Here is a 23,013-nt window from a genome sequence, read left to right as displayed (position 1 = left end):
CCAGCCATGCTCCTCTAGGAAATATGCAAATGGAACAGTGCCACCTATTGTAAGGCAGCATTCCTACAAGTAGAGGCAGGGTTTCATCTTTCCACTTGCATATTGCGCAGAGGAGCATGAATGGTCTTATAAGTCTCCTCCTTAGGTGTCATGGTCACATAAAATAGTCTTCCCAGTGAACGAGAGGCTACACCACATCATAAGAGACAAATGGGAGAATGCAGAGAAAAAGAGGCTTTTTTCGCACCAGAAGATACAAAACTCTAGCGTGGAGTGCCCAAAGTAGATATTCAAGCAGCCAAAGTAATTAAGAAGACCTGCTTGCCGTTCAAGGATTCCTCCCAGTTGAAAGACCCCATGGATAAAAAGGCAGACTTTCTCCAAAAATTGTGGGAGACCACATCTACTCTTTTAGAAACAAACATAGCAGCCATCTCTGTGGCACGCCCAATGTACCTGTTGCTCTCACACTGGAGAACCATCTAAAGCAGAGGACCTCCAGAGAGGAAATTAAGTGTGTGCCGTTGTTTAAAATGGCCACCAGATTCCTGGCAGGATGCATACTCTTTTCAGTCAAAAACGTGGTGCTGGGAAACTCCGACAGGCGTGCTTTATGGCTTAAGGCCTAGACAAGAGACGGTCTCAAAAAATGAGCTTTACTCCATTCCCTTCCAGGGAGAGTATTTATTCAGGCCATAACTAGATAAGATTCTGGAGAAAGCTGGGAATAAGAATGGTAATTAATCAGTTGGGAAACCTAAGAGGAATCCTTCCTTTCGCAAGTAGGCGTAGCGGCCTAGGGAGCAGAAAGCCAAGGACAAAATGGGTAGATGGTCCTACCTTAAAGGGGGTAAGAGCTCCCTCTTTACCTCAAGACAGCCTGAATCCAGATAAAAGGTAGAGGCCCATGGGGGTAGGCGCTCTCAATTCTTGTGCAGATTGAACCAGATATGTGACTCCCTGTGTACTGCAGAATGCTTTGGGGTGCAGAATAGAATTCTCGTCCCTTTCCCTAAAAATATTTTAGTTATGCCCGACCAGTTCCCTCTACTCCAAGAGAGATTGGAGCAGGAAGTTCAGGATTTAATACAATTGGGAGCAGTTATCCCACTTCTTTTAAAGTAACAGTTTTTTTTGGTTATTTCGCCTCGTTTCTAGTTACCAAACTTCACAGTTCTTTTTAAACCATACTTAAACTCAGACATGTATTTAGGGACTTTAAGTTTAAAATGCAGACTGTAAGATCTACGATTCCCGTGATTAATCAGGGCTGCATCTGTGCACGATTGACCTCAAACATGCATACTACGATATTCCCATCCACCCGACATACCAAAAAGATCTCAGAAGAAGATTTAAGGAGAAAGACTGTCTCCATAAGAGAAGCTATGAGGGTACTGGGCCAGATGACCACCTGTCTGCAGATGGTCCACTAAGCACAATTTTACTCTAGGCTCCGCCAGCAGAAAATCCTGTAGACATGGGATAGGATAGGAGACAATCATTAAACAAAAAGCTTAAATTATTCACCCAATTGAAAAGATTCTTAGAATGGTGGCTTGCAATAAGTGGCAGCATCAGTGGTGCATTCAATATAAAAGTAGTTTTATTGCTCCATGTCCTAAAAGAAACAGGCAACGTTTCGACCCAGATAGTCCTTTTCAAGCCTGAAATGGTGGCTGTCACCCCAAAACCTTAAAAAGGAATTCAATGGTCCCTATCCCCATTCATTTCAGTAACCGCCGATGCTAGCCAGTCTGCTTGGGGGAGCGCAGGTGGCAGATAGGAAATTTCAGGGTTCCTGGCCTGGTTCTTCCCACAACTGCTCTCAATCCTCAAATACTAGAGAGCTTAGAGCAGTATGGGAGATGCTGATGAAAAAGAGGACATAATACATGGAAAACATGTTCAAATATTTTCCGATATTTCAACAGTGTCTTTTATTTGCCATTAGAGCAGCATCAGACATCCACATCAACATCTGCCATGAAGAATATTCTTCTGGGTGGAAGGCAAAGTAAAGGCCATTCATCTAAAAGGCTCCCAAAACATAAGACTTTCTAAACCGACAAACTAGACCCAAGGGAATGGTCTCTGAACACAGAAGTTTTCAATCAGTTAACGTCTCAGTGGGGTCAACTCCAGATAGACCCCTTTGCCTCAAGGAGGAAACAATGTGCCATGGGGTTCATCTCGCTACACCCAGCAGACAAGCCCTTGGCACTGGACAGACTGTCCCAAGAATGGGCCATGGACTTTGCATATGGTTTTCCCTCTCTCCCAAGCCCTACAAAATATTCAGAACTGCCAAACCAAGGTAATCTTCACTGCCCCAGTGTGAACAAAAAGACCCTGGTTCCCATTGTTGTCCTCACTGACTGTTCAGACCTGGATCCTGCCGCCTTCTCAGGCAGGACCTTCTGTCCCACGGTCCAGTGTTCTGTCAAAAGATGAAGTGAAGAATGAAGTTGACGGCTTGGCTGCTGAAAGGCAGAGATTGAGACTAAGGACAGTTATCCCAGGTAATAACCGCTCTCATAGAGCCGAAAAGGGTTCTACCTCCACTATATACTCCAGGGTATAAGAAAAATTCCGTAGCTGGTGCGGATCAGATAGACCAGATCTGAGCAGCCCGGACTTTACAAAAATCCTAGATTTTCTACATGGCGGCCTAGATAAAAGGACCAAGCCCTACAACTTTGAAAGTACAGGTTGTGGCCCTTTGTATTTTCTTTGAGACCCAGCTAATAGAGAACAAGTGGGTCCACAGATTTCTCAGGGGAGTAGAAAGATCCAAACCATTCATTAGGAAATCTGTCCCCTCCTGGGACCTTAGCCTAGTGTTAGTCTCTGCAAACCTCCCTTTGAGCCCATATAAATCAATATTGCTAAAGACCCTGACCAGAGTGTTTTTTTTTTTTTTGGTAGCAATTACAACTGCTAGACAGATTGGGGAGATCTAGGCATTGTCCTGCAGAGAACCCCATTTAAAAGTGCTTGATGATATAATAGTCATGAGACTTGATCCCTCCTTTTTTCCTAAAGTGGTATCAGCATTTTACATAGAACAGGAAATAATTCTGCCTTCCTTCTGTCAGGACTATAAAAATGACAAGGAGCACAGGCTTTCTGGAAAAGGGTCTCTCACCTCATAGCCTCTGTGACTGGGATAAGCCTTGGACTTATTCTTCCATTTATTCTATTGCTAGGTAATAAACCCACAGGGATACGCAATTCCCCCTTCAAGCTACTCCAACATATCACTATGGCAGCTCGAATTTTAATAGCACAGCAGTGGCGGAAGCCCACACTCCCTTTTGAGCCCCACATATCCCGCATAAACAGAACCCTACTGAATGTAAAAAACTCATAGCTATATGCCAAGATAAAACTTTACAATTTGAGAAAATATGGAGTCCCTGGATAACCTACACCAATATCCCCAACCTATACAATTTTATTAGACTATAAATGGAAGACTTCGCAAGAACATATCAAGAGTTCAAATAAGACACCTAAATAACATTAAACTCTTATGCTCCACACTATCTATAATAGGCTGGGTGCCGAGGAGATCGAGATCTGTTTCCCCCCTTTTATTATAGGAGATGCATAATAATTTGATGCATTTTTACTACTTACAACTAGAAATTTTACCCCTTTTTTCATCTACTTTTATTTGTTATAGTTTAAAGAAAAAATGGTTTCTCTGTTCTCCAAAGAAAAGACCATATTATTTCCCCCTGTGTGGGGTAATTGCAGCAGAGTGTTGCCAACTTTAATATTTAAATTCAATAAAACCCGTTGAAACATAAAAAATGACAAGAAATGGTGCCTACATGACCTAGACGTTAGACTTGCCGTTCTAACCTACTTACCTTTAGAAGATCTGGTAACCGATTTCTTCAGTTTCGAGGCCAAAATAAAGGGAAAGCAGCTTCAAAAAACAATCGCTAAATGGATCAAAACATCAATTCATGGAGGCATATAAAGCCATAGACCTGCCCCCCCACCAAGGGCATACGATCCCACTCAGCGAGGGCTCTCGCCACCTCATGGGCTGCCACGCAGCAAAGCCTCAGAGCAAATTTGCAAATCCGCAACTGATCTAACGTTCACATGATGTCTAAGCATTATCGCTTGGATCTCCATTCTAGTAGGCAGCTGGCCTTTGGGCAGAAGGTCCTCCAGGCTGTGGTACCGTTGTAAACTGGTATTGCCTTGATGTGTGCTGTCAGGATGGATGGTATGGTAAAACTAGAATTAATATTACTGTTAATTCTTTTTCTATAAGCCCACCATGACAGCACATACTTACCCACCCTAGATGACTGTATACTATGCATCTGACATAATACGTTCCATTTCTCCCTCCCCCACCAGCAAGGTTAGGCGTGAGCTGCCCATTGATTAGCTAATGGACCATGTATAAAGGGACAGTCTGAGTTATCACTTTCTTGTTTTTTTTTTGCAGAGAGCCTTGTAAGGAGTGAGTCCCCCAGTGCTACTAGAGAGCTGGCTTTTCATGTACTAGAGGGTGCAATTAATGTTCCTGGAGTGGTACTACCCAGTTATGCTGCAACAAATGCTAGAGTAGGTCTGTCCATGATTCGAGAAACCGCTGCAGATACTGGCTGCAAAATGCAAAACTGTTGCCAGGAGAGACACCAGAGAGCAGAGAGACCGACAGTCAGTAGCTGGATATTCAAGTTTTGGTGGTGTGTAATCGGCAGTACTACCGCCCAGGCTCTCAATCCATAAAACTGACTGTTTTAACTTCAACACTCTACAGCCTCCTCAAAAAAGGTAATGTGCTAATAATTTGGTCAGGGACCAGTGACTGCATGTTTCAATTGGTACATTTAGTCATTTGCTACGTGAAGTTCCTGCAGGACTGAGATCCTTCAATCCCCACCATCTTCAGATGCCTGGCCAAGGTAAAGCCTTTATTAACTGATGGGTTCTATATTGTGTACACAGTAGTAAAGGCACCCTATTCATGGGGAATGGATGGAGTTATCGCGTTAGTTGAACACTAGAAAGCAGTTTGCACCGTACCCATATAATACGGTTATAAGTTGTTGCCACATTTATTGTACTTTTAGTGTCACTTTTTTGTTCAAGTTAACGGGTATAAAGTCTCTCCCTAAGGCTGTTTTATTCTACACACAACCCATTTCACTTGGATCTTATATGGACCTGCTCTCCTAGGTTCCAACAGTTACTTAGGCCCCACACTTTCATGTTGTACTTGCAGTTTTGGGTCCCTCTCTTTAGCCCATGCAAAAAGACATAATCTGCACCCACAGGGAGGAGGGGCATCCTCACAACAGCCTTTACCACCACTTTTCAGCTTAAGCTGTGGCACGTGCACTGGTCCAAGATGGCCACTGGAAGCTTCATATACTGGGCTCCTCCTACTTAATGGGGTTGTCTCACTGCTTGCCGTTTTATTGCAGGAAGCAGACAGCTCTGTACATTGCACATGCGGATCAGGTTGACACAGCAGGCAAAGTTTTATTGAGGTGAATGGGCCAACCTGGGCCACTGCAACCGATGAACAGCTCCATTCGTTGCAGTGGCCCACGTTGGCACTGCACGCCAAGTCCCATTCACTTGAATAGAACTCTGCTTGCAGTGTCAACCCAGGCCACTGTACAACGGATGAAGCTGCCCGCCATCTTTAGTACAACAGCTAGGAGTGGGACAACTCCTTTAGAAGTCACTGATGAGGCTAGCCATGTTGAAGACTTACTGAGTAATGCATCACTGGAAAGGGATGGAGCTCAGCATGACATGGCTTGTGTCATCAAGAATGGGAGAAGCCTGTGGCCAAGATGGTTGAAGTAGCTAAAGCCGCTCAGCCTTGTGCAGAAGGATCAGGAAGTACCTTATATTGACATTGCGCATGGCAAGACAGATTTACTACACAGCGGTTAAGAGCTTGAGTGACAGCTATATCGCTTGTCACCAAGCCAGCCCAGAAATGCAGTCAACTAAGACCAGAGCATACTTTTTTTGGCAAACTGTAGATCTAGGGTTAAGATAAAAGTATTTAGCAATACAGAGATTGTGAGGCCATCTTTCAAATCCCCTCTGAAAAACTGAATAGCCTACAGTGGTGGCTCCACAGGGTAGTTGCTGGAACATTAGGTATAAAGATACTTTCAAATGTATGCAAATGTTCAGTTTATTATTTTCGTACAAAATATAGCATAGCTTCAAGAAGGATCCTTGACTCGTTGCTCAAGATCCTCCACTGCACGGATCATAAGAGAAGGGTCCTGGAAGAAGAGTACATAGAGCCGCCTCGCCAATTCCACATAAGATGTCTGACTGGACAGCTTCTTGCGCTCCAAGTCTCGGTAAAATTCCAAAAACCAGACGGCGAATTTGGAGCTGCTGGCCAAGAGGGCTTCAAGAGCACGAGCCAGGTTCTAAAGAAGGCAAGGAGAAAATACTCAATGGATGCTAAAACAGAAGGTGTTTAGGCAAAATTGACATCACCTATATAGGATTCAGAACAGAACACATTCAAGTTACTTCTCATTAACTAGTTGCTTCTAAAATTACAACATCTCCAAAACTTTGAAGAGCAATATTTGTACTCCTATACTCCATGAAGGGTAAAGAATGAAAATCCATACACTGTATTAGTGATGCAAACAGCAGCTCATGACCAATGCAAGAGGAAATTAAAAAAAAAAAAAAAGAGTCAGGCCATTCCAGATGTACCAGGCTCTTTTTTTGCACCTTTTATTAACTCAGGACCAATCCTCACCAAGTACCCTCTTTGGAATCATTAGTGGAGAATACACCATTCACTTCTCTGAACCTTAAGGTTGTTTTGCTAAAGATTTACTCCTTCAACAGCATAGAGAATAAATGTCTGAGTGCTGAAGTCCGACCACTTGAAAACTTCAGCAGTCCCAATAACCGGCATAGCAGAATGCCTCATGGGAATGGAGCACATACTTGGCTGCTGCACCATTCAGTTGTACGGGACAGGAGGAAAGTGCTGTGCAATTCATCCAGTTTCAGCTGTCATAAAAATTGGTGCCTGATCGTTCACCCATGGGGCAGTCTACACGCTGATCATTACACGATTCTCATTCACATTTCTATGAAGACCTGGAGTCTTAACAGCCTGCCCAAGCGTGAACAAGCTGGTAATGGCGTCACCAGCTCGGGCATACATGAGTCATGAGATTCTCAGCTTATGTAAAAAGGATCATTAGTCATAGTATAAGGCTGTTCACACCAGCTGCTTTTTACTACAATTAATGCAGCGTCCCAAGTACCACGCTTAGTCACAGTAGGACGCTCCCATTGATATCAATGGGGCCTCGCAGACCTGCGCTCTAACATGGCATTAGATTTTTGAGCACTGTCTTTTTAAGCGCACCTCAGTCACCCATTGCATTGATGGGGCATAATAAAAAGCACTGTCAAACGCTGTGACATGCGCTCGAAAACGCTGCGATTTCAAGCTGCATTTTCTGATCGTATGTGTGAGAATGAGAACCGCACAATTCTTGTTTGTAATTCAGTCGTTGGCTTCCACTTAAACTGAACAATTAATCTTCAGTTTCACTCGTTTGAACGAGTTTCTGAACAATAATCGTTCAGTACAAACGCAGCACAAAGGTGGCCTCAGAGCTCGAGACGAATATGGGACACCTGCTCTTGCTGAGATTTCAGCTTTATTAAAGAAAAAAAAAAAAACTAAAGTTTTTAATGGATGCTGGATCCTTTAGCGATTTCTCATTTTTTAAATGGTGCTACCCAAAATCCGTGCATCCATTTACAGATGGGTTACAGGTGAGCTGTACATATACTTTTATTTCAAGCATGCACACTGCCATTGCATTCTCATGGGGACATTTGAGTGTGCCAGTTTGAGGAGTCACAGGAGTTTCCAACAATCAGACATTGATCTCTGCATAGGGCCCCCTGCTCACGTGCGGAAATTCCCACCTGTGGAAGCTGCCATAGGATTGCATTATAAAACGCAATCCTAGGCAGACGGCCACGATTTGTCCGTGTGAAATCACGTGCGGCAAACAAATCGCGGCACGCTCTACTTCTGTGTGGGTCTCGCAGGGCCGCCGGCTCCACTGTGTGCATGCGCTGGCTGGCCGGCAGCTGGCACGTCAGAGAGCCGGAGCCACGGGGGAAGGCGAGAACCGCACTGGTCCCTGCAAGGGGGCAGGTCGCGTCCTGCTGCGAGAATTCTCGCAGCAGGATCTGACCTGGCCGTCTGCAGGCGGCTTAGGGAATAAAAGGTCTTTAAATGCGATAACACCTTTAACCCAATTAGGATTTAAAGCAACATTCTGGTTTCAGGACAAGATTCTGTCCTGGTACCAAGGTGGATATGTTACTTGCCTTTCTTGTCTGCTGTCCTTCCAATCCATCAGTTCCATGCCCATTTGCTGCAGTCTAAGATGGCCAATGCAATCTTCAGACTACCCAGTTCCCACAGTACATAGTTAGTGTAAGGCTGCCTTCACACAGACGGCAAATCATGTGAGATTTGTCCATTGCAATTTGAATCCCATTATTTTGGATGGAGTCACGCACATGAGTAAGGTTTTCTTGCATGCACCACGATGTGATGCAGAAAACAATTGCAGCATTTTCTATCTTTCTGCATGCCCTCGCATCGCAATGCCCATTTTCAACAGGACCGGCGGCAGCATCATTGTGAGGCCTCCCATTGAAAATAATGGAAGGAATTCCGTGATCCTGACAGCCGTGGCAGGAGGATTGCTTAATCACCGAAGTGATGCGGGGCAGTTTTGACATGAAAATTCCTCGCAATTTCAGGGAATTCATATGGTGGGGAGAGCGATCTGGGGACGGGATTCATGGCCCTACATCGCGCTCGCCAGTGTGAAGGTAACCTAAGAACATACATAATATATATAAAAAAAATCCCTGGGGAAGGCAATGGCAAACCACTCCACAAAAACAGTCTGCCAAGTACCAGGGGACTACCTACCTCCAGCCAAGAAGATCAATGGCATTTTGCAACCTCTACAGTACAACAGCATTTATGTGACCTTGCAGACCAGCAACCAACACACTGCTGAAATAGTGCCATCTACTGATCAAAAACTGCTAATGATGCTGCCGTACAGGCCAAGTAACAGCAACAGTCCTCCCAGGTCAGTTAGTTTGTGCAACAAGCTCTTCATTGCAAGACTTCTACTTAATGTCCAATAAGACACATTCCATGCCAATTTAGATTTCCTCTCCTCAATTGAGTTGGACTAAACTAATACCAGAAAGCCCACAGCCAAGAGTGGTGCTGCTCCTAGAAGAACTGGCCCACCTTCCAGATATTCCCTGTACGGAGATTTTAGCCATGTATACCTACCGGATCTCGCAGCTGGATGGTTGGTGTTCCACGACACAAGCTCTGGCGAAGAGCTTCACAGTCATACTCTAGACCTACAGTTTGTGGCAGTGGCACATGACAGATGCCGCTCAGTGACTTAATTTCCTGCACTAGAGATATTGCCAGGTGCTGTAGGACATCATACTTTGGGAACAGTTCTTTTTTCTTTGATGGTTTCTCCAACATTGCAAAGAGCCTGGGAAGTAAGAGGATGGAGAGGTAAGGCTATAGAGCAGGAAAGCGAAGAGTGCACAAAGGAATAACTTTGCAGAATACGAAGACAATGTTAAAGTTAGAAAGGTTAACCTAGGAAACACGATCAGTCAAAGTCCAATTCTGACATAAATGGCAAAGCTACCAGCTTTAAAACAAAACCTGTCAACGGGATTTAGGCACAAACTTTCATACCATGTGGGTGGGACATACTGAGACCCCCTCCCCCACAAACACACGGCAAAGTTTATTGAATCTTCCAAGATACAATACAAGCGAAACAAGGCAAGACCACAGGGGCAGTTAGTAAGACAGCCTAGAAGAGGCTACCTGTGTAGTTTACTTTGTCTATAGGACTAAGGTGAGAGAAATCCATCCTGGCCCTCCGTATGGCGATATATCCATCTTGAACGGGAGGGGTTGTTGCTATAAGATCCTCCATGCTACTGAGGATATAGAGATTTCTGCTAGCAATTCCTATAAGGAAGGGGGGGGGGGGGGCTCTAAAATCTTGCAATGGCTGGGAGTACTTTTTTCCTGCCTTTAGAAAGAAGCTGACGAGCGAGTGTTTAAGCTTAAGGAGGCTGGTGGGAATCAAATAGAACATTCCAGCGTCCGAGCAGCTAGCTGGGTAGATAAAGGCCTTGTCACGGGGCTCTACCATCTCCTCCCCTGGGAGTAGCTCGGGACCCGTCCAAGTTACTGCTGGGGGAGGTCACAGGGAAAAGTAACCAGAGGTTACCTGAAATCCAAATATCACGCATGACGCCACAGTTCCATCCTCTGCGGTGAATCTTGACAATAGAATAAGGTAGTCCACACACAGGGAAACTGGGAATGGTCGGTAGTATCAGTTTACTGTAATTTTATCAAAGTCTAATTCACAATAGCGGCTTGGCACAAATACAACAAGATAAGGTTGTGCAATAGGAAGGATTCTTAGGCCATTCTGGACGATCCACAGTCCAAGTTATCTGTGTGATCACGCTCATAGTGACTCGCTTTCTACCGGTCAACACTCAAGTTACTTGTGCCCTTCTCTTGCCAAGCAGTGGTCCTTCTCTCTTGCTTAGTGGTAGCACTGTCATATCCTGGGTTGACTGGGCCCAGGCCAAGTAGAAGGGAATTGCTTGGCTTCCTCCATTCTCTCCTCACACGGACCAATCTCCATCTGTGTGGCTAACTCAGAACTTCTCACTTGCTAACCTAACTTGTCAGAAGTGCTTCTCTAGTCTCTCTACAGACCGACTCTTGCAAGGCGGCAGAAGAACTCTCACCCTTGCACACACTGAAACAGTCTCATGACTTACACAATGATACATTTCCAGACATAACCCACTCAATCCTGCAGAGGTGCAATACACATCATCCAAATGCATACTACACATAAGACACTTCCAAGACAAGGGCGCAAGACACAACATTATGGAGGGTTCGCACTTACTCGGGGCCACTAAAATAGCTTCAGATGTATTCGATATCGATTCCTGTTATTTCTTCTGTCAACACAAGAACCTGGGATTAAAGTCTACTTAGGGCTTAGTAGCCCAACCAAATGGTATCAGTTGCCCCACCCATAGCGCCAGCACATTGCATCATTGGTTTCCAACAGTCTCTGCAAAGTTGCAGGCACATGATACCATTGAGAGATAATTTTGAATGAGGTCTCCTGCGCCTTGTTAGCCATGAGAGCCTTGTGGGCCATTCTGGATGCACACACTGCGACCGGGCTCAAGACACCCTTGACAGACCATCAGTCGAGAGGATAGTCTGATCCTCCGACAAGCACAAGCAGCTCCAGCCATTTAGGTTTCCGCTATCCAGACACAGGTGGCGCCATCATTACAGGCCCCCCTGTGTCTATCAGAACCATTTCCAGGCACTTGGCTGAAGGACATTTGGTCCGATGGCCCCCCCATTATGTGTATAGCCTCTGATGGACACCCATGTCTACTAATTACGGTGGTGTCATGAATGACAAAACTGTACGGCTACGGAGTTGAATCAGGTTGTCTTCGGTGATAAAGCGAGGTTTCGTTTTGGCACAGTCGGCAGTGTTCGTGTCTGGAGACCTATGGGTGAGTGCCTCAAACCTGAAGGAAGGAGCACCCCATTCTCAATATGCTCTACACATGTATGTTACAGTGGTTTAGGTGTTTAATTCCTGGTGGCAGGTTCCCTTTCAGGGGATATTCTCACAATTGTTCACTGGGATACAGCTTATTCACACGGGCGTACATCAAGACGGTTTTCACGCCCAGCCGATATACGCTGCCCCTCTGATGCATTGGCTTATAATGCATCAGTGCACAGGGGCGTATTTCCGTGGCGTAAAAGTGCCTGATTATTCAACTCAGAATGAGCAGACCTAAATGAAGTGCAAGCAATACTGAATGATTTCCCATAAAACTAAATATCAATCTGCTCAGCGCTTCCCGCTTGCAGTTTGGACAGCATGTTCATTAGGACACATTCCCTTTAATGTGGTGCAATTTGAATTCTGGAAGAAATAATCTTTATTTGTATAGCGCCAACTTATTCTGCAGCGCTTTCACGCATGGGAGAACACAGACAATACAACATGCGCTATACAATCAGTTTGAAACAATGTGGGGGTGATACAGGAGGTACAGGGAGGGCAGATGAGGCACGGGGGAACAGCGGCAGTACGGAAATTACATGTAGAAAATCAGTTATTAGGAAGCAAATGGGGTGGGGGTGGTAAGGAGGTGCAGGGGTGGAGGGTGTGGTATGCCTCCCTGAAGAGGTGAGTTTTTAAGACGCATCTGAAATTTCGTGCATCGGAAGTTGTCTGGATGCCTTGGAGGGGGGGGGGGGGGGTAGAGGGTTCCGGTATTAGTATCTTGATGCAACCAGCAAGTACTGGTGGAGTCAAGATCGATAGGAGGTGACGACCCCTGAAGGTGATTGGCTGCACAGGTGGTATGGAGGCAGGACCCGGCAGGCCACTAAAGAAGTTTTAGAAAGTAATACTGCGGCAGCCCTTCCCCGTGGCAGGCCACAAGCTGGCCACCCTACTCCCGATGTCAGTGTAAGCTAGCCGCCAGCAGCAGGGAGGCAACAGTGCCCGGTGCAGAGAGACAGAGCCGCGGAGGCAGAGTGCTGGAGTACAGGAGGGATCCCAGTGCAGCGTGGGACACTCGGTGTGTAGGCGCCGGAGCACATCGCGGATAACACACAGGGAGCTGGGCTCCCTGAAAGCAGCAGCGGTGGCCAGCCCCTCCTGGCGGCACAGCAGAAGCTGGCCACCATCCTCCCAATATCACTTTTAGCTAGCGCCCACCAGCAGGGAGGCAACAGCACGGGGGCCACAGAGACCGTGACAGGCGGCTGCACACTTCAAGAGCACAAGAGGGATCGCAGTGTGACGCAGGACAATCGCGGCTGACTCACATGGCACTCCACTTCTACCCCTCATCCATGAACAAGCTTATAGATAACAGCGCTGCAGCACAGCCACAGGGAAAGCAGGGTCTGTGGCTCACATACATGACAGTCCGGTTCTGCTCCTCATCCACTGCAGCAGCTTCTAGGACCTTTAAGTATTCCGCCAATCGGGAGCTGGGGGGGGGGGGGGGTGTGACAGGGGCGTTTCTCCTGTCAAACCCCTAGCTTCCGGTGGTGTCAAGCTACACTAATACCGAACGTTCCAGAGGATGAGTGCTGTTCTGGTGATGTCCTGGGAGGTGAGCATGCAAGTTTCATATTAGAGGGGTGTTTAGTCTGAGTGTGCGGGCCGATCGGCGTGTGCGGGCGTGGTGGTGTACGGACAGGAGAGAGAAGTGATGTAAAGTAGCGCAGTGCTATGGAGAGCTTTGTGGGTGAGGAGTTTAAGTTTAGTTCTACGGTGGATGGGCAGCCAGTGCAATGACTGGCATAGTGCAAAGGTGTCAAACGGCTGGATAGAAAAAGGAGCCTAGCTGACACATTTAGTATGGTTTATAGAGGTGAGAGTCTGGTGCAGGTGTAAGGGACTCACCTTACTAGTAGCTTGAGATACAAGAAAACCTGAACTATATGCATAGTTCCCTGATGTACTATAAACTAATTCCCAGCCTTCCTAGAGAGTGGACTGAGCATGCTCAGGGGACATTTTGTTTGGCATGTTTTTCTACTGTTTTAAGAAGTTTTGGAGTGGTGTTCTGGAGTGCTGTGCTGAGCTTGGGCCGTAGAGATAGAAACTCCCCATGAGGAACAAGTGACCATATCACCACACTTGGAAAGCTAGACAAGCCTGACAAGGGATATAAAGACTGGAGATTCGGAGATTCTGATACGGAGTGCTGGACTGTGCTAAGATCTGTAAGGGAAAAAAAAGCTTAACCCGGCATTTACTGTGAAGCAGCAGAGGCACCTATCTGCACTAGACTAAGTGTTGAAGAAAGTGCTAACTTCAGAATTCACTGCCTGATCATTTTGGGAACTTCCAGTGAGGACATTACACTTGTGAGATGAGAAAGGGGTACCCCCAACTGTAAGTACGACTGTGCTAGCATTCTGATCATCGGTGGACACACGTGGTGGCTTTCCAGAACTTTATTCCTACACAAGCATCACGCTACTAGCAGTATTCAGTACAATACTACTGCATCTATCTGAACAGTAAGGGGAGAGGGTGCTCTTACCAGATCATAATAGTGCCTTCGCCAAGAAGGGGGTTATTTGCACCATTTATGGGTTATGTGTTAAATTTCCAGTTACATTGCCTTCGTTAACTTCTAAACTGAATTTCTTGCAGTTTATAAAAATACTAGATTTATTACAAGCTGTGTACTTTGCCTCCATTCACATTGCTGTATCTCAGCCCTTGTCGCACCCTACCTGTGATTTTACGGGGAAGCCCAATGAATAGTAAGTTGAAGTAGTCGAGTTGGGAGTGGATGAGGGCAAAAACGAGTGTCTTTAGCGTGTTCGTGGTGAGGAACAGCTAGATTTTAGCAATATTTCTGAGGTGCAGGTGGCATGCTCGGGCCAGAGAGAGTGTGTGTGTGTGTTGGAAGGGTGTTAAGGAGATAGTCCAGTGTGACCCCCCAAGGCAGTGGGCATGCTGTATGGGGGTTATGATGGTGCCAGATACTGAAATGGAGAGGTTAAGGGGAGGTCAATTGGAAACTGAAAGAGACGCGAAAGTCCATTTTAGAGAGGTTAAGTTTGAGAAAAAGGAAGGACATAGTATTAGAGACAGCACACAGACAGTCGGTGATATTTTGGAGGAATGATTCAGGGATCTCAAGGGAAGAGGGGTATAGTTGGGTGTGGTCAGCGTAGATCTGGTATTGGAGGCCGAATTTGCAGAAGTGAAATTCAGGGATAATGTCTAGTTGTGTCACACAAATATGGATAATGAGTCGTCCTTTTCTGAATCAATCCAGCCAAAATCTGCACTTCATAGGAATCCAAAAAATGCTGGAACACTAAGGCCTCATGTCCACGGGGAAAATCAGATCCGCTGCAGATTCTACATGGAGAATCTGCAGCGGGTCCCTCCTGCCCCGCGGACATGAGCGCTGAAAATAGCAATTTAAAAGCATTTACCTTTCCGTAGCGGGCGGCGAAGGTCAGCTGTTCCTCACGGCCGGATCTTCATTTTCGGCCGGCGGATGAATTCCTGACGCCGGCGGCACGTCGCCGGCACGTCGTCGACGTGCCGCGCGCATGCGCCGGGCACATCCGCCGAGCCGAAGCAAGGGAGATGCGGCCGTGAGGAAGAGCAGAGCTTCGCGGTCCGCTGCGGGTGAGTAAATGCTTTTAATTCCTATTTTAGGTCTCCCGCGGATCCGGACGGCTTCCATAGGCTTCAATAGAAGCCCGCGGGAGCCGTCCCCGCGGGAGACCCGCATGACAATGGAGCATGGTCCAGATTTTTTCATGCTCCATTTTTTTTTAAATGCCTTTTATTGACGATCCGCGGGTATTTATCTACCCGCGGGTGGTCAATGCATCCCTATGGGGTGCGGATCCGCACGCGGGAGATCCGCTGCGGATTTTAAATCACATTTTGCCCGTGGACATGAGCCCTAAGGAAATACTTTAGAACATTAAAATAGCAAACACCCTGAAAAGGAACAAAGGAGCAGCAGAGCTTACTGAGAGTCATTAACAGAACACTGAAGCCTTTTTTCATACCTCAGTGTAGAGGCTATGGTCCATTCTCATGGGACCAAGACCAGGCAGTTTGGAGCCAGAGGAAAATGCAACTTTACACAATAGGAAATTTCAGACAAATTACAATGCAAGGTGAAAAAAAAAATCTATATGAAAAAAAAAGCAAACATTTTATGACTGCCCCCAGCAGACCACAACATTGAGCTCAAACAATACAGTTACAAGGATCTTACTGGTAGAGTGTTACAAGTCAGGGTGGTGCCCATAGGTTATCCCATGAATATGAATAGGTATGAGAGAAACAAGACCTGACCATTTTGACCAGTGGCCTGTTATCAGGCCAGGGAGAACCAGTATGCTACTTTTAATGAGTAGAGCTCTGCTTAAAAGAAGGTACCTTACACAGACGACCATCAACTGAATTCTCAATGGAAGCAGTGAATTCGAGGGATAATCATCCCATATACATGTCTCTGCCGACAGCACTAGTGAGAAATTGCTATTGGAGTCCATAAGTTTTCAGCAGAACTAAAAACTAGAGATGAGCGAACGTGCTCGGCCACGCCCCTTTTTCGCCCGAATACCGCGATTTTCGAGTACTTCCGTACTCGGGCGAAAAAATTCGGGGGTCGCCGTGGCGGCGCGGGGGTTGCAGCGGGGGAGTGGGGGAGAGAGTGGGGGAGAGAGTGGGGGAGAGAGTGGGGGAGAGAGTGGGGGAGAGAGTGGGGGAGAGAGTGGGGGAGAGAGTGGGGGAGAGAGTGGGGGAGAGAGTGGGGGAGAGTGAGAGAGAGAGAGGGCTCCCCCCTGTTCCCCGCTGCTACCCCCCACGCCGCCACGCCTCTCCCCGCCCCCCGGCGCACCCGAGTATTTTTCACCCGAGTAGTGAAGTACTCGAAAATCGCGGTATTCGGGCGAAAAAGGGGCGTGGCCGAGCACATTCGCTCATCTCTACTAAAAACCAAAAGACTGTCGGGTCATATAAAACAGGAGCCGCTCAGCGCTTGACTCCCGTTGACTGTGAATGTAGTTGGGTGGCTTGGACAATCCCTGGCCGCTCCACCGCTATTCACTGGAACTACTATGGCTACTGTGGAAATAACAGGAGCGAGTCTCCGTTGAATGGCCGTCAGACACTTGTGTTCAACAGCCATCCTGTATAAAAAAGGTACCTTAACGCAATGAATTCCATGCATGGACTCAAGTAATGCTAAAGACCAGAGGACGATCAGAGGCCGAAGCTACACGAAAAACAAAGATTTTTGACATGTTAGTCAGGAATCTACTGGGGAATGGTAAGAAAAGCTCCTTTGCCGACTCCCTATCCTTTAAAAAGATTTTACACAGCCATGGCCAAAAGTTTTGAGTAATACATTCTGGTTTTTTACAAAGTTTGCTGCTTCAGGATTTGGATTTGTGTGTCAGATGTTTCTATGGTATACTGAAGTACAATTATATGCATTTCATAAGTTTGGTTTTTTTTAAACTCCACTTGACAGACATATTAAGTTTACCCTTTACCCCCCATACCATAGACTTCCACAATTCACCCTGGCTTCTTGGATATTAGCTTCTGAGCCAAATCTTGACTAATGGTAACCCAGCATTAGCCAATCAGTGCTTGGAGTTTATCACAATTTCTGTGTTTGTGTACCAGCTTTGGAGGATTGACTGTAGGTTTTTAATGGGATTGAGATCTGGGGCATTTCCTGGCCATGAACCCAAAGTTTCAATGTTTTGCTTGCCAAACCACTTGGTTATCACTTTTACCTTGTGACACTGAGTTCCATCATGCTAGAAAGAGATTTTCTACTGAATTGTTGGGTGACCTTGCCATAAGGCAAGAGGGATAACCAAGTGGCTGGGTGAAAAAAAAACCAAACAACAAAGTCAACACTGTAGATATTGGGTCTTTTCCCAAACTTGATGTTTGTCAATAAACGTTTGGAAACTCATGTTTAGAGTCATACTTTAGTATATCATAGAAACATCTAAGATCTTTAATAAAAGAAAATGAAAAAAAAAAAAAACACTAAGTGAACTTTGTGAAAAACAGAGTTTGTGCCAGTCTGAAAACCTTGGCTATGACTGCATTAACAAAGTTGAGTTATCAGAAGATTTGACTAAAGATACAATATCCAGTAGAGATTAGATGATCTACAGCCTCACCTGACTGCTGTGTGGTCTTTGCTGTCCACACGTAGAGGTATCAGCCGCTGGGATGAAAAACGCAGATCTCTCTGTCTAAAGATCCTTCTTCCAAGATCAGATGATTGGCAACCAATTGCTACTTTTAGTCTTTGAAAAGACTGGTCCACAAATTGGTGTATTTGCATCTCTCCCTGTAGGCACATCTTTACCATCTGTAGACGGGAAAACTGACCGAGGACGGCTTCTGTAACTGGAATTTGGTTTTGAACCAGCTGCGATAGTCTATGCTTTTCTGCTTGTGCCCATCCCAGATGTACAGGCAACGACACTCCAATTGAAGCTTCACACACGAGTACAGGAAGTCTCAGTTTCTGGAGAGTATTTACCTCCATCTCCAAGCACTGCACTTCCCTCTCTGTAATTCGCAAAGGTGGAGAATCCCAAACCTGAGAACAAAACAAAGTAATTTTACACGAGAACAAAATTTGTAAATTTTTCGTTTCAGCCTAAAACAATCTGAAGTAGTTGATTGCAGACTGATGTATATTTGTGATAGGTCTATGGTCTAATAGGCAACAGGTAGAAACATACATTATATGTAGGATGTGGGGTGAGAGTTGTTAATGCACTTTGGGTAAGTCACTAGTTTAAGACTCCAATGGGCCAACTAAGGGTTCTTACCAACTGGCGATACGACTTCCCTGTGATGCGAGTGAAAACACATGATTATGAAACCAATGATTTTCAATGATTTCATTCTCATTAGCGATGTTTTCACTGCAGCCTCGCATCGCAAAGAAGAGTGTGCTATATCGCCCATTGTTTTTAACGGAGCTGGCAGCAACAGCGTTGGCCCCATTGAAATCAGTAGGAGAAGATCACAAAGCTGGCTAGGAAGAGGGGGTGGAGCAGAGCTACAGGGGATCTCTGATACATCTCCCCATATTTGGTGAGGTTGGGCTAGGGGGGTTATAGTAATCCCTCTAGCCAGTTGAGGGGGCACCCTTACTTGGCTGGAGAGGGATTACTATGACAACCCCTCTAGTCCCATCCTCGGGGGAAACCCACTAGCCTCGCCTCCCATCTCCCCAAATATGGGAAGATATGTCAGAGATCCCCAGTAGCTCCGCCTCCCCCCTCTGGGGGATTCCTAGCCTGCTTTGCGTTCCTCTATTGATTTCAATGGGGCCAGCGGTGCTGGCAGTCCCATTGAAAACAATAGGCGATATCGCACCTTCTTTGCGATGCTAGTTTACAGTGAAAACATTGCTAATGAGAATAAAACCATTGAAAAATCAATGGTTTCATTATCATGTGTTTTCACTCACTTTTGCATCGCAGGGAAATCGTATTGCCAGTGGCTAAGAGTCCTACATGAGTTTTCTGACCCATTCTGAGACCATGTGCCTCCTACCTGCTCTGAAAAAAGTCTGTTAAGCCAGGCCAGGGCCTCTTTGTTGCCATTCAAGGTGCCACAGGCAATGCTCAGCTGCATCCTCTGAGATGCCCACGCTCTTCGTATCCTCTCACTTTCTCGCTCCATTTCCTCCTGGGCTTTTCTCTGTTTTTCCACATCTTCCTCATTAACAGGCAACATTTTTTTGCCATTCTCTTCCACCTGTTCCCAACATGCATCTTCAAGACTCGTATACCTGTCCAAGTCAAGGGAAGAAAGAAATATTTTACCTACAGACTGGGTTGAATGATATTGCCCAAGTTCTGTTATTAGATCTCCAAGTCTCTGCAGAGTCGAATTGCACTTGGAGTTTAGAGTCAACAGTTCCTCCTCCTTGTCATTGAAGGATTTTTCCATTTCCTTCTCATATTTCTCCAAGGCAAGACGGTTATGGAGTAATGTCAAACCAAAGGACTCCAACTTGTTGCGGGATTGAATTCTATGCGCTTTAAGAGCTTGTAAACTCTGAACTTCTGCTTCAAGCTCATCAATACTCCTCAACTCTACCGTCTCCAATTCATGGTCTCCCTTATCGCACACTTTGCAAAGGTTTTCAAGCTCATCTGCTTCTAAGATTGGCTGCCCAGATTCTAAAAGGGCATTGTACGCCTCTAGCTGTTCATCGCTTAGAACATTGCGTTGATCCACCATCTCACAAAGCCATCCAAGGAATTCTTGTTCTTCATTGCCTTCACAGAGCCAATCAAAGTCTTCACCCTTCAGATCTTTGGCGCTTGGGTAATCAATCTGACGAAGCAGCTCTACAAAATCTGAGCCTTGTACACGTTGAGATTCTAGAAGAAAACATGTGGATCGTTGACGAGAGAGGCCCTTTGAGGGTGGTGGAACCTATAAAGAGGAAGATTAATTTTGTGTCAAGAGGAAGAGTCATTTATATATTATAAACTGATACTTTGTGCAATACTCACTGGTTGCTTTGCCATTATATTCTTCCAAGCAGAACTTTCCAAAAAGAGAGTCCTGAATTGAGAGAAGAAAAAAAAAAAGTTTTACATTACATTTAGTTAGAAATTATCAACAGACTGCCCTCCCTTGAACTAGTTAGTTTGAGAAATTTACACCCATGCTAAAACAATAATCATCCCAATAAGGATAACACCAACATTCTGAAAGGTTGTACTAGGTAAAAGAAATAGTCAGAAACATCACATTCAGTGGTACCACTTATCTCTTAGGCCCCCTGCACACGGGCGGAAATTCAGCGGCGGGATTTTTCACAGAATTTACGCCCGTGGAAGCTGCCATATTTGTCCCTTCTTCTGTAAGAACCACTGACATGAAGTGCTGCCTCCCTTCGACTTTAAAAAGCTGTTCTTCAGCAGGTACTGGGCATTATAAAACTAGGTTCCTGCTTAGCCGCTACAGAATCTCATGGTCCCTGCTGCAGCACAAGATACAGGAAGTAGGATGTGTAATAGTGTAACGGTGAGAGAGAAGTGGTACAGTGTAGCAAAATAAGACTTCCTAAACAAACGCTATTAGCTACATTTCAGTACTCCACAGGAGGGTTAAATACATAAATGTTGCAAGCCAGTTAATAGAGTCTGGCTTTTCTTTCCATAGAAGGACAGAATATTTAAACTACATTTCACTACTTGCTCCCCCAACTCAGAACAACTTACAACGGTCCTTTACGCAGTATATCCTGAAAAAGTTTAATTGCTTACAGGACAATTACAGTTCTCTCAATATTCTCTAGCTACCAGTACCCTTGGTAATGTAGGTTTAGCACTGCAGAGCAGTTTCAACAGCTGGGCTTGTTGCCCAAAAGGATATATTTCTAATGGGCTGACCAGAGGGTATTGGCAAGTCAACAGTCTCTTAGTTCTCTGCCATTCTCTCTCAACATGCCCCTTTATTGTTTGACAGCAGTAAGCCAACGATTCTCTCAGTCAGTCTTTCTTTCACAGGTCATCTCTCCTCCACTTGCACATACTGAACTTTAGCTTGCTTCTGGTCCTACACACAGGAGCACTAAACCGTTACTGGCACTCCACACCAGACTTCAGTTTAGTTTAATCTTACAGCAGCTTGTCTCATTTTCTCCCCAGTGTCCATGTGGCACACACCAGCTGTCATGATTCATTAACGTACAAGACCACTCACCATATCTTGGCTCTCCGTGAGTCGCTTCCGTTTATGCAGCAGCTGCTGCGCAGGACTTTACAACACCCACTCTGCTTCTAGGTCAGGAAACGGCGGAAAGGGAGTCTCCCTCTCCTCCCACACCATTTCGACCTTGGTACTTGATGTACTTTTGGTTCACCAGCTTCCAGTCACAGTCCCTGCTCATATCTATATCACAGCCCCAACATCCTTTAGACACATCATGTTGACTATCCTAACTAATAAGTCTCGGTCAGATATGGAGATTCAGCCAGATTCTGGGATGGGCCTACTTGGAAGGAAGTAGAAGTGTCTCGAGGACTCCCATTTGGTATCAGCACTGTCTGGGGAAAATGCCAGAAAGACCTGATTGCATGGGTGTTTAGGCAGCAACTAGTGTTGAGGCAAGTGAGCTGGTTTTTTTACGTGGCGAACTGTAGTTTTTATTGGCATCTTTTTTTGGGTACATATAATGTATTGTAAAGCTTATTTTTTTTAAAGCAGGGAGAGAATATAAATTCTGACACTCTTTAAAGCATTAATCATGATATTTTTCCGGCAGGCTGGTAGGACGACTATACCAAATTAGTTTTTTTAGGTTTTTCCACTTTTGTAGAATTAAAACCATTTTTTGAATTTTCTTTTCTTCCTCACATTGTTGCATTCAGAGTCCCATAACTTATTTTTCAGTGGATGGAGCTCTGTGACGGCTTGTTCTTTTGTGTGACGAGCTGTAGTTTACTTATTGATACCTTTTCGCTCACTTTTGTGATTTTTTTTGGGAGGCAAAACTTTTTTTTAGCTGTAGAGGATAAATAGTGCCTTTAGCTTATTGTACAGGTTGTTATAGCTAAAATGATACCACATACATGGAATATTTTTTATACAAATAGGGTTTTTTGTTATGCAGAAGAAATATAAAAAAAATTAGCTGTAGGGGGACTTTAACCTTAAGACCCGACCGCCTGCAGAGATGAGCGCGTACTCACCCGCGCCCGACGGCCCCGGCCCTTTCATGTTCCGGCTGCCGGCGCATGCGCAGACCGGAGCCGGCGGCCGGGTGAGTGACGTTTCTGTGCGAGGCTCTGCGAGCCCCGCACAGAAATAGGACATGCCGCGGTTTGTTTGCCGCGCGACATTTCACGCGGGCGTCTGCATAGGAGTGCGTATTGTAATGCACGCCCATGCAGGCTTTCAGTGGCGGAAATCCCGCGGAAAATCCCGCCGCGGGATTTCCGCCCGTGTGCAGGCGGCCTAACAGTTATGATATCTGCAAATCTAGAGCAGCATCTGGGGTGCCAAAGAAAGTTCTATATGCACATCCTAAAAAGGACAGGTTTCTTTATTGCATCCACATACAACATTTTGGTCGCTATCTGCGGTCTTTGACAAGTCAATGTTACACAACATGTTATACAAGTTACACTAAGGGCTATTTCAGATGACCGTATATCGACCGGGTATTCACACCGGCCGATTTACGGCGTCTCTCTCTGCAGGGGGAGGAGGCTGGAAGAGCCAGGAGCAGTGCTCTGAGCTC

At 45.6% G+C, this 23,013-nt stretch overlaps 1 protein-coding gene across 1 annotated transcript; it reads right to left on the bottom strand.

Annotated features, from left to right (window-relative positions):
* Window positions 1-6,120: 6,120 nt before the first annotated feature.
* Window positions 6,121-20,393, bottom strand: LOC136579751 (HAUS augmin-like complex subunit 3). Its single transcript, XM_066579811.1, has 5 exons — window positions 20,276-20,393; window positions 19,305-20,195; window positions 17,909-18,336; window positions 9,383-9,599; window positions 6,121-6,437 (listed from the first exon to the last, which is right to left on the bottom strand). The coding sequence occupies exons 1-5, from the start codon at window positions 20,288-20,290 to the stop codon at window positions 6,222-6,224; spliced, it is 1,767 nt and encodes a 588-aa protein (XP_066435908.1). The 5' UTR covers window positions 20,291-20,393; the 3' UTR covers window positions 6,121-6,221.
* Between the last annotated feature and the right edge of the window lie 2,620 nt (window positions 20,394-23,013).

This window comes from Eleutherodactylus coqui, chromosome 10 (genome assembly GCF_035609145.1).
Source record: "Eleutherodactylus coqui strain aEleCoq1 chromosome 10, aEleCoq1.hap1, whole genome shotgun sequence".
In the NCBI taxonomy this organism is placed as follows: Eukaryota; Metazoa; Chordata; class Amphibia; order Anura; family Eleutherodactylidae; genus Eleutherodactylus; species Eleutherodactylus coqui.
This window is presented reverse-complemented; position numbering and strand designations above follow the sequence as displayed.

Coding starts and splice junctions, on each gene's coding strand:
- LOC136579751 (XM_066579811.1), bottom strand. Junction 18,337..19,304: donor ACAGACTTTTTTCAGAGCAG/GTAGGAGGCACA, acceptor TTTTGTTCTCAG/GTTTGGGATTCTCCACCTTT. Junction 9,600..17,908: donor AAAGACCACACAGCAGTCAG/GTGAGGCTGTAG, acceptor CTTACTTCCCAG/GCTCTTTGCAATGTTGGAGA.